Source organism: Molothrus ater, chromosome 30 (genome assembly GCF_012460135.2).
Source record: "Molothrus ater isolate BHLD 08-10-18 breed brown headed cowbird chromosome 30, BPBGC_Mater_1.1, whole genome shotgun sequence".
NCBI lineage: Eukaryota > Metazoa > Chordata > Aves > Passeriformes > Icteridae > Molothrus > Molothrus ater.
In genome coordinates this window covers 125,148-135,757 of record NC_050507.2, presented here as the reverse complement: position 1 = coordinate 135,757, position 10,610 = coordinate 125,148, and the positions used below count along the sequence as shown (strand labels likewise).

Sequence of the window (10,610 nt, the reverse complement as noted above, 5' to 3'; positions counted from 1 at the left end):
CTCTGACCATCCCTGGGTCCCCGGGGCCGTGCAGGACCCCGTGTGTGTCAGCCCCGGAGGTGCCCGTGTGTCCCCGTCCCTCGATCCCGGTCCCGCCCGCCAGAGGGCGCTCGCCACATCGAACAGATTCTTTGGCCCCGCCCCCTGCGCCGTGCGCACTCGCTGGGGGCGGGGCTGATCCCGCGCAAGCGCGGGACAAAATTGGCGGGAAGTGCCTGGGATGAGGGGGTGTGGCCCTGTGGGGGCGTGGCCTCCCCGTTGCCATGCGCGGTGCCGCGCGCGCTGCCCGGCTCGTGGTCATGGCCGCCACCGGCACCGGGACAGGCACCGGGCACAAGCGGCCGCACCCCGAGCCCGCCCCCCGCATCGGCACCCACGACGGCACCTTCCACTGCGACGAGGCGCTGGCGTGTTTCCTGCTGCGCCTCCTGCCCCGCTACCGGGTACGGCACCGGCAGCGCACCCGGCTCGGGGCATGAACGGGACGGGGGCACCGTGCGGTGCCGGGTCCGGGGCTCTTTCTCCGGGTCGCTCTTCTCTCGGTCCCATCTGGGGGACACTTGAGCCCACCCAGCGGCCGCTCTTCTGCCCCCGGTCCCACCTGGGGGTCCCCCTTGTGTCCCCGGTCCTTCCTCGGGGTCCGTCCCCGCTGTCCCTCGTCACCCGGAGCCGCTCCCGGGGGTCCCGGTGGCCCTGGGGACCCTCACGCGGTGTCCCCTGCAGGACGCGGAGATCGTGCGGACGCGGGACCCGCAGCGCCTGGCCGGCTGCGATGTGGTGGTGGACGTGGGGGGCGAGTACGACCCGGGGCGGCACCGCTACGACCACCACCAGAGGTGAGACCCCCGCCGGGGACAGCGGCACCGCCGGGGGTGCCCGCGGTGACCGCGTGGCCCCGCAGGTCCTTCACGGAGTCCATGCGGAGCCTGCGGCCGGACAAGCCCTGGAGCACCAAGCTGAGCAGCGCTGGGCTCGTCTATTGCCACTTCGGGGCGCAGATCCTGGCGGGGCTCCTGGGGCAGCCCGAGGACGGGCCCGTGGTCTCAGCGCTCTATGACAAGGTGACAGCGGTGCTAGGGGGTCTGTCACCCTGCCGGGGTGACGGTTCTGCCCGGGGCTTGTCCTCGGTGGGGAAAGGGGAGCGGTTTGTGGCAGCTGCTGGGGGTTGTGCTTCCAGCCAGGCTTTGCTCTGCTGTTCCTCCTGTCCTCCCTTGCTGTCCCCTCACTGCTCCTCATGTTTCTGTCTCCTCGCTGTCCCCAGCTGTACGAGAACTTTGTGGAGGAGATCGATGCCATGGACAACGGGATCGCGCCGGCAGCAGGGGAGCCGCGCTACGCCCTGAGCACCACCCTGAGCGCCCGCGTGGGGGACCTGAACCCCCGCTGGAATGACCCCGACCAGGACACCGAGGTGGGGACACCCCTGGGGACAGCCTGCTCAGGGACAGGCCCTGGGGACAGCCTGCTCGGGGACATCGTGCTCAGGGACAGCCTGCTTGGGGACACCGCTGACCCCCGTGTCCCCAGGCAGGGTTCAGGAGGGCCATGGAGCTGGTGGGCACGGAGTTCCTGCAGCGCCTGGATTTCTACCACCGGGCCTGGCTGCCGGCGCGGGCGCTGGTGGAAGAGGCCGTGCAGCGCCGCCTCGAGGTAAGGCCGAGCCAGCTGGGGGGAATCTGTGATTTTGGGGGAGAATTGGGGCGTGGGGAGGTCAAATCCCTTCTGTAGAAGCCTCCTGGGGGGCCTCTGCACCCCATATCCTGCACGGCCCCTGCAGGAGGGCTCGGGGAGGGGCACGGAGCCCAGGGTGGTGTCGGGGGTCACCCCCGGGTCCCCAGCGTGTCCCCCCTGCAGGTGGACGCCAGCGGGCAGGTCCTGGAGCTGTCCCAGGGCGGCTGTCCCTGGAAGGAGCACCTGTTCCAGCTGGAGCGGGAGCTGGCCCTGCCCCGGCCGCTGCTGCTCGTGCTCTTCCCGGACCGGGGTGGGCAGTGGCGGGTGCAGAGCGTCCCCACAGCCCCCCACAGCTTCCAGAGCCGGTGAGACCCCTCCCCTGGCCCTGCCACCGCGCCCCCGGTGTGGCTGGGGTCTCTCTCAAGCCCCGTGTCCCCCCCAGGCTCCCCCTGCCCGAGGCCTGGCGGGGGCTCCGGGACGAGGCGCTGTCTGAGCTGGCCGGAATCCCCGGCTGCGTCTTCGTCCATGCCAGCGGCTTCATCGGGGGCAACCGGACCCGGGAGGGAGCCCTGGAGATGGCCCGGAGGGCGCTGGAGCTCGGGGGGGGCACAGAGAGCACGTGAGCCCCCTCCCCAGCGGGGTCACCCCAAAAGGGAGCCCCTGGCCCAGTGTGGGGTCCCAGGGATGTGCAGGGAGCTTTCCCGCTTGGATCCTGGATTCTCCAAAGGATCGGCTGTGCTGGGGGGGCAGCAGCCCCTCCCGGGGGTCTCAGAGCACCCACCCCCCGTGCTGGATGGGTGCCAGTCCAGCTGGAGGCGTTTTGGCGCCATTTCTTGGGAGTTTGACCCCGTTCCTGTCATGTCCCTGCACAGAAGCGCTGCCAGCACCAGTAAAAACCAGCGTGTGCCCAGTGGAGTCGCTGTTCGAGGGGTCCCGGTGGGGCTGAGTGTGACACTGGGAGGGTGCTGTGACTCAGGGACGGCCGTGACCCGCCCCCCCCACTGGCACCGCTGTGATCCTGCGTGTCACCAGCACCGTGTCACAGCCGCGGGGGGGTCACGGTGTCCCCTCCCTCCCGCTCCTTGCAGGGCCATGCGGGCGGCCGGGCTGCTGCTGCTGCTGCTGCTGCTGCTGGGGCTGCCCCAGCAACCCCGGGCCGGTTCCCGGTGCCCCGGGGGGGCTCCGCCGGTGCCGCTCGCGCCCAGCGGCCACAACGAGACGCTGGGGAGGGCGGCGGGGACAGCGCGGGCCCCGGACGTGGCGGCGCTGGTGGCCCTGGGCGGGTGGCTGGGCCTGGTCCTGCTCTGCGTGCGCCGGTTCGTGCGGCGGAGCCGCGAGGAGACGCGGCTGCACCTGCGGGCCCTGCCCTGCGGGGCGCACCGGGAGCGGCGCGAGGAGGAGGAGGAGCCGCTCAGCGGCGGCACCGGGAGCCAACCGGGCGGGCCCGGGGGGTGAAGCCCCCCCGGGCTGGCCCCAGCAGCTGCGGTGGGTGCGGAGCCCGGGCCATGGCAGAGCCCCCTGGATCCTGCCCAGCCTCAGGAAGCGGCTGGATGCTGGGGAGGAAGGGAGGGGTGTCCCCCTTGCCCTGGGGAGGATTTTGGGGGGCCTGGGGCTGTTGGGGTGGGGGGAGCCGGGGCCTTGTGCTGTCCCAGTCCTCCCTGCCAGGGCAGTGTAATCCTGGGATTAAGGGTCTGTAATCCCGGGATTTCCCTGTGCCACCCACAGCAGCAGCAGCGTTAATCCCCTCGGGGGGGCCCAGCTGCTGCCCCCACCCTGCAGGGCCGGGGGGCTCCCCTGGGGCTCCCAAGGCTGGGATTTGGGGACCCACAGCGGGTTTGGTTCATTTTGGAGGGTTTGATTCACTTTGCTCACCCTCAAGACAAAGCTGGGGGTTGTGTGTGTGGCCAAAACCCACCCCAAACCCCTTCAGCCATCACCTGTCCCCAAAACGGGGCTCTTTGATCCCAAAAGAGCAGCCCTGGCCCATGGGCTGCAGTGGGATCACACCAACAGCTTCTGTGAGTTCACTCCAAGCTGTTCCTGACCCCAAAATCAACTCTGGAGCCCCCAGAACCCTTCCAGACCCTGAGGACCTCCCAAATTCACCCCCAAAAATCTTCCAGTCCCATGGGGGTAATGAAAGAAGACAAGAGGGAGAGAAAATCCACCTTTAATTGGGGCAGGATCCAGCAATGCCAGACCCTGAGCAGGTCTGGGGGGCTCCTGCAGGGAGAGGAGGCTGAGCAGGAGCCTGGGGTGCCCGAGGAGGCCCTGAGGAGGCTCTGGGGTGCCCGAGGAGGCCCTGAGGAGGCTCTGGGGTGCCTGTGGAGCCCCTGGGAGCCTCTCAGAGCTCGGAGAAGAGCGGCTGCTCCCGGACGCTGCCCAGCACGGGCGCGGGGCTGCGGCGGGGGCTGCCACGGGGCTCCAGGGCGCTGATGAAGAAGAAGGGGATGTGGGAGATCCTCCCCGAGGACCAGCACTGCAGGGGACAGCATGGGGCAGGGGTCAGTGTCCAAACAGCACAGAAATGGGGAAAACCCCTTGGGATGGAGCCCAGCCCGTGACCTGACACCAGACTCTTTGGCCACCTGGGGACACCTGGCTCATGTCCAGCACTGCCCCTAAGTCCCTCCAGGTCCCTTCCCAGGGATCAGGGAAGGTCCAGCCCCTCTGTCCCCAACACACAGCACCCAACCCTTGGCCTGGTTAAACCTCCACTCCCCGGAGCCCCCCACGCCTCACCCTGATCCCAGCCCCCTTCCCAGTGCCACCAGTGTCCCCTGGGACTGGGAGTGCCCCGGGAGGGACTTACCACGGTCAGGAGGGCGCCCTGAGGGAAGCATGGGTGGAAGGAGATGAGCTGGGGCTGGGCTCCGCGCTCGCCCCGCACGAAGCCGCTGTGGGGTGGGGGAACGGGCAGGGTTATGGGCTGGGAATCAGCACATTCTGAATTCCAGAGGGTGTTTGGGGCCTGAGGGGGAAACAGCACATTCCAGGGAACTGGGGGTGTCTGGGGTCTAAGGGGATGCACAGGGAAAGGACAACCCAAAGCCAAGGGGGTGAGGTGGGGAACCCAATGAACCCAAACCCACCCAAAACCTGCTCTAACAAACCCAAACCCTCTAACAAACCCAAACCCCCTTGCAATGAACCCAAACCCATCCCAATGAACCCAAACCCACCCGAAAGCTGCTCTAACAAACCCAAACCCCCTTGCAAAGAACCCAAACCCCCTTGCAAAGAACCCAAACCCATCCCAGCGAACCCAAACCCCCCAAGCCCCCGCTGACCAGGGCAGGAGCTCGAAGACGGGGCTGTTGCGGGTGCGGAACACGGCCACGGCCGGCTGGCTGCCCGCGCACTCGGGGTGTCCTGTGGGGGACAGCAGCACCAGGGCTCTCCCTTGTCCCCCTGTCCCTTCTCCCGGGGCAGCAGCAGCACTCCCAGGCCAAGCAGGGAACGGGGCAGCACTGACCTCTGATGATCACAGCCAGCCTCTCCCCGGTGGGGTCCCACGCCATGGAATGAACCTCCCCTCCGATCCTGCAACAGCACAACTCCCAAAATTGGGGGCAGAGACCCCCCCGTGCCCAGCAGCGAGGGGTGGCTGCCGGGAGGAGCAGGGACCCCCCTGTGCCCTCAGCCGGACCCACCTCTCCTCCCCGTAGAGGGTCTCAAAGGTGGTCTCGGACAGGTCTGCCACGATCGAGGCCGTCTTGGAGCCTCCCACCTGCCCCTGCATCTCCCCTGCAAGGGACAAACCCACGCCTCGTCAATCCCACTGCATTCCCCAGGTGATCATGCATTTATTTCTTTCTCAGAGCAGCTGGGCTGGTGTCCCAGGAGGGGCAGGGATGGAGGACAAGGGACAGCAAACACCAGGACCCCCAACCAGGACCCCCTAGCTGGCTCTGGAGCCTCTGAAGTCTCCCTGAAATCCCCTCAAGACCCCACAACTGTGACTGAGGAGCAACGTGAGGGATGGAAAAACCTGAATTCCAGAGATCCTGCGCTTGGAGACCCCAATGCATCCCCTGTGTGTCCCAGCTCCTCACTCCAAAGCTGTGGGGTCGTTTGGGAACCCTCTCCCAGCCCCTGGGAAGCTCCAGGTGGGACAAACTCACCCCGGTACTCGGAGAAGGACAAGGAGTAGATGACGGACTCGCCCAGCACGGTGAAGAGCAGCCGGCTGCCGTCGGGGCTCCAGCACCCTGTCTGGGGGACAGTGTCGTTCTGCCACCCTGTCACCCGTCTGTGGGACAGTGCCACCCTGTCTGGAGTGCCTCAGACTGGAGAAGAGGAGGCTCAGGAGGAACTTTTCACTCCCCAAGTCCCTGATGGGAGGGGACAGCCAAGGGACAAGGGGACAAAACCTCAGGAGAGGTTCAGGTTGGATACTGGGAAGATTTCCACACAATCAGGGAAAATTTCCACAATTTCTTCGGCTGGCTGCCCAAGGCAGGGGTGGAGTCCCCATTCCTGGAGGGATTTAAAAGCCCTGTGGATGTGGCACTTGGGGACAGGGGTCAGTGGTGGCCTTGGCAGTGCCAGGGCTTGGCCTGGGTGGTCCCAGAAGGCTTTTCCAGCCTAAATGATTCCCTGGGAGGGGAATATCCCACCCTACCTGGCAGCGTCCCCTGATGGTGGGCCAGCGCTCACAGGTCCACATCTGGGCCTCCCACACCCTGCAGGAGATGCAGGAGGCTTTAGGGAGCAGAATTCCGGGAATCCACCCCAATCCTGCTGCTCTGGGAATCCACAGTGTCCAACCCCGTCCCCCAGCCATTCCCCACTCTGCCCCCACAGCAGGAACAGGAGCAGGAGCAGGGGGGATGTTTGGGATTCAGATTTTCTGGAGCGAGGATGAGGATGGGGATGAGGAGCTCACCGGAACACGGCCGAGGGGGTGGCTGCCAGCACCTTGCTGCCATCGGGGGACCAGGCCAAGTAGGTGACACCGCCACCCCCAAACCACTGCAGCTGGACACAGGTCTCGGTGGACACGTCCCACACCTGGAGGGGACACAGGGGACAACGGTGACACCAGGATTAGGGGACACAGAGGGAACATTTCAGGTCCAGGTGACATCCCAGAGCTGCCTCTGGGGCAGCACTGCCCGAGTGTCCCAGGGGTGTCCCAGGGGTGTCCCAGGGTGTCCCCAGAGGGTCCTCACCAGCATGGCCGTGTCCACGGGTGACGCCGACAGCAGCCGCTCCCCGCTGGGCGCCCAGGCCAGGCTGGTGACAGGGCTGTGCCCGGGGCAGGACAGCACCTGGGCACAGCCTGATGATGGCCTGCACAGGACGAGGGAGGAGTCACCGGGATTCAGGATTTGCTGGCAGGATGGTGGCGCTGCCCCAAAGCCAGCCCCAACGGGGTGACAATGGCCGGGGAGGGAAGGTGGGAGCTGTCACCTGGTGGAGAGGGAGGTGGGGTCCAGGTGCCACACAAGGACACAGCTCTGGCAGGCCACGGCCAGGATGGAGGCACAGAGCGGCTTCCAGGCCATGGCAGCCACGTTCCTCTGCAGGCGGTGCTTCAGCGAGGGCACGGTGGCACTGTGGGGAGGGGACAGTGGCACCGCTGTGGGGCACAGAGCCCCGGTGCAGCCAGTGTCCCCCGCCAGCCCCGAGTGCAGTGAGGGGGGACAGCAGGGTGGGGAGGGGCTGTGCCCTGCCGGGGAGGGGACAGGGGGTCCCAGCCAGGTGAGCCAGGGCACACCTGGTGTGACTGAGCCGAGGTGTCCCCAATGCGGACAGGGCCCAGCTTGGGGACACCTGGGGGGGCTGCAGGAGCAGCCGGCAGAGTCTTCTCCTGAGCAGGGACTGGCATTCCCTGGGGGAGCAGGGAGACCTGGGGGACAGAGGACACTCAGCCCGTGTCCCCCCGCTCTGTCACCACCCCCAGGCCTGGGTGACCCCCAAGATGTCCCCAGAGGTACAGGGAAAGGAAAGGCAAAGCTCTTGAGGCTCAAGGAGAGCAGGGAAGGAACAGGGAGGGCTGAACCCAGGTGTGCCCAGGTGGGCGAGGAGGCCACAGGCAGCGGGCCCAGGGCAGTGCCCACCCCAGGCTGCCCAGATCCCAAAGCCCCACCTGTTGGAGTTGTAGACACGGATGGAATCGTCCAGAAGAGCCACAGCGAATTTGTTGGTGTGGGGGTGCCAGGCAAAGGCCCTGACGGTGCAGCCGGCCCTGGAGGGGGCACAGGGCAGGGTGAGACCCCCCGCACCCCCTGGGCTGGCAAAGACCCTGTTCAGAGTCCCCAGAGAAATAAAAACTTTTTTTTTGCTGCCCAACAGGACCGTTTTCTTTGAGGAATTCCCTGTTTCTGGAATTATTCACAGGGCTCTGCTGAGGGGTTGGTGACCACAGCCTGGGGTTGGAATTGGAAGGAATTTTCCAGGCTCTCATCTCCTTTAACCTTGGTCTCTCTCCAACCAGGGCACACAAAGCAGGGCAGCCAGAGCCAGTGGGGCAATACCTGCCTTTAATGGCTGAGCCCACCCAAACGGGGCCATCCTGTCCTTGTACTCCCACCCCGGGGGGGTCCCAGACCCCGGCACGGTGACTTTGGGACACCCAGGACTCACCAGTCCACGGCCTGGGAGAAGGCTGCGATCATGTCCTCACTGGTCAGCTGCAGGGACAGGATCACACTGAGCTGGCAGCAGGGACCCCCAGTTCCCAGCCCTTTCTCCCTCTCCCCCACTGGGATTCAGGGCCCCTCTTGGAGCACCAAACACCTTCCCAGTGTCCATTTTCCACCCGTGGAGGAAGGAGCAGTGTCTGGAGCTGGGCATCATCAGGAGGAGCATTTTGGGGGGGGTTTAGCAGGGAAGGGACCACCCCCCACCCCAAATGGCTGCTCCCCTTGCCCCGGCTCCGGCAGCAGCAGGGAGCAGCCGGAATGACTCACGGACAGGTGTGGGAACAGGGATCCGTGCAGCGAGGACAGCCAGCGGCACACGGCCAGCGCGTGGCTCGAGCCCGTCCGCAGCCACTGCAGCCCTGGCAAAGGGCAAAGGGACCCTCAGCGTCCCTGCAGCACCACGGGGGACAGGGCAGGGACAGCAGGGCCCAGCCAAAGCATCACAGTGAGACCAGAGATCGCTGGGCAGCCCAAACTCACCCTCCTCCTCGGCGCTGGCCAGCTCCCGAAGCAGCCCGCAGAGCCCGGCATCACGCCTGCAGCGAGAGCGGGGTCACTGCCCGGCCCCTGCCCGTCCTGGGGCCAGGCTGGGCTCTTTGGGGCCAGGTTGGGCTCTTTGGGGCCAGCGGGGCACTCACCAGGCGCTGAGGCAGCGCTTCCAGAGGGACTCGCGGTGGTGGATGAAGGGCGGGCGGGCGCTGGGCTCCAGGCGGCCGTGGGCCTTGAGGGGCTCCTTGGGCAGGGTCAGCACGGGCAGGTCGGGAACCTGCAGCAGAGCTTCCCTGAGACCCCTGAGCCCCCGGGAACAAAGGGACCCCCCCAGGGCAGCGGGCAAACGGCGATGGGAGGAAAGCAGGGCCACAAGGAGCGAAGGAGCAGCCTGAGGGTGCCTGGAGAGACCCCAGCAGAGGGGACAGAGCTGCAGCCACAGCTGAGGGGGAGGAATGTGGCAGTCCCAAGGCTGGAGGGGGCTGGCACGGCTCTGGAGCGAGGAGGGCCCACCTGGGCCGAGGGTCTCACCTGGCTCTGGAAGGCCAGCGGGAGCTGCTCGCTGAGGCGGCCGCAGACCAGGGCGTTGTTGAGTTCGTACAGGGTGACATCCCCAGGGGGAGGCGGCGGCGGGAACAGCCCGAGGGAGCACATGGCGGCGCCGAGCCTGAGGGCGAGCCCGGACCGGGGGGCGACAGCTGAAACCGCCGCTGCCCTCAGGATGCGCCGGCTCCAGGCCAGAGACCCTCCCCCCGCCCCTCACCCGCTCACAATCCCCGGTGCCCCCCCGCTCCCCGCCCTCAGCCCCGGGCGCCGCCATCTTGGCTCCTCTCACCCCTTCCCGCTCCCGCTTCGCGCCAATCGCTGCCGCGCGCCGCCCTCGCGGCTCCGGGCGCGTGTGGGAGGAGAATTAAAAGGGCCGCGGCTCGCGTGGGAAATACGCGGAGTCCTCGCTGAAGGACAACGTCACGCTCCACGATTTTCCTCCGCGGAGGAGAGAGAATATCAGCGCCCCCTGCACAGCCGCGCTCCACCCGTGACTTAGTGGCTCTCCGGTTGTAACGAGGATTGATTAAAATGGGGCCACTTGTTACTGTCGTTGCCCCTTTAAGAAAGGCGGGGCCTCCCTTGGGGGCGGGGCGAGGGGCGTGTGCGGTCGACGTGTCACGTGGTGGCCGAGCGGGGCTGCGCTGGGACCGGGACCGGGACCGGGACCGGGAGCGGGAGCGGGAGCGGGAGCGGGAGCGGGAGCGGGAGCGGGACCGGACCCGGACCCGGACCCGGACCCGGACCCGGACCCGGACCCGGACCCCCCCCGGGGCACTTCCCGTGTCCCGCACCCCGTGTCCCGCGGGCACCCCTGATCCCGGACCCCTCTTGGGCTCCCGCGGCATCCCGGTGTCCTGCGCTGCCGTGTCCTCGGTGCCCCCTCTCCCGGTGTCCCCTCTCGCGGGCGCCCGTGTCCGTTCTCCCCGTGTTCCCTGGGTGCCGCTCCCGCCGCGTGCCCCCCTTGGCTCGCTCCCAGCCCCTCTCCCGGGGCTCCCGCTTTTCTCGTGTTTATCCCCGTGTTTTCCTTAGCGGCCGCAAGAGTTATTTTAATTTTCTCAGGATATTAAATAAAGGCGGCGGGGGGAGCTGCGGCGGGGGGCCCCACATTCCTCGCCCGTTACGGAGCGAGCGGGGTTCGATAGGAGACGACGATTTGGGATGGCGCCGACATCAGAGCCACCGCAGGGCTGGCGTGGCCTCGTGGCGTCCCTCGGACCCCCCCAAATGCGGCTGATGGGGCAGCGAGACAGG

The 10,610-nt window shown here is 67.2% G+C and overlaps 2 protein-coding genes across 5 annotated transcripts; one reads left to right on the top strand and one right to left on the bottom strand.

Annotated features, from left to right (window-relative positions):
- Positions 1–248: 248 nt before the first annotated feature.
- Positions 249–2,584, top strand: MYG1 (MYG1 exonuclease). The gene is made up of 7 exons (XM_036399994.2): positions 249–443; positions 724–836; positions 902–1,061; positions 1,262–1,411; positions 1,528–1,650; positions 1,855–2,036; positions 2,114–2,584. Exons 1-7 carry the CDS (start codon positions 264–266, stop codon positions 2,292–2,294), a joined length of 1,089 nt encoding a protein of 362 aa, XP_036255887.1. The 5' UTR covers positions 249–263; the 3' UTR covers positions 2,295–2,584.
- Positions 2,585–3,825: 1,241 nt separating this feature from the next.
- On the bottom strand, positions 3,826–9,815 carry AAAS (aladin WD repeat nucleoporin). 4 transcript variants are annotated; one of them, XM_036399990.2, is made up of 17 exons: positions 9,646–9,815; positions 9,342–9,477; positions 8,960–9,087; positions 8,802–8,857; positions 8,589–8,680; positions 8,263–8,309; positions 7,766–7,864; positions 7,087–7,230; positions 6,846–6,966; positions 6,560–6,684; positions 6,296–6,356; positions 5,796–5,886; positions 5,325–5,418; positions 5,147–5,214; positions 4,962–5,043; positions 4,484–4,568; positions 3,826–4,150 (listed from the first exon to the last, which is right to left on the bottom strand). In XM_036399990.2, the coding sequence occupies exons 2-17, from the start codon at positions 9,462–9,464 to the stop codon at positions 4,016–4,018; spliced, it is 1,551 nt and encodes a 516-aa protein (XP_036255883.1). In that variant the 5' UTR covers positions 9,465–9,477; positions 9,646–9,815; the 3' UTR covers positions 3,826–4,015. The 4 variants fall into 4 exon arrangements, with proteins under 4 accessions (XP_036255883.1, XP_054373708.1, XP_036255882.1 ...); XM_054517733.1 differs by lacking the exon at positions 9,646–9,815 and having other exon boundaries at positions 3,826–3,939; positions 3,982–4,150; positions 9,342–9,534; XM_036399989.2 differs by lacking the exon at positions 9,646–9,815 and having other exon boundaries at positions 9,342–9,534.
- Positions 9,816–10,610: the final 795 nt, after the last annotated feature.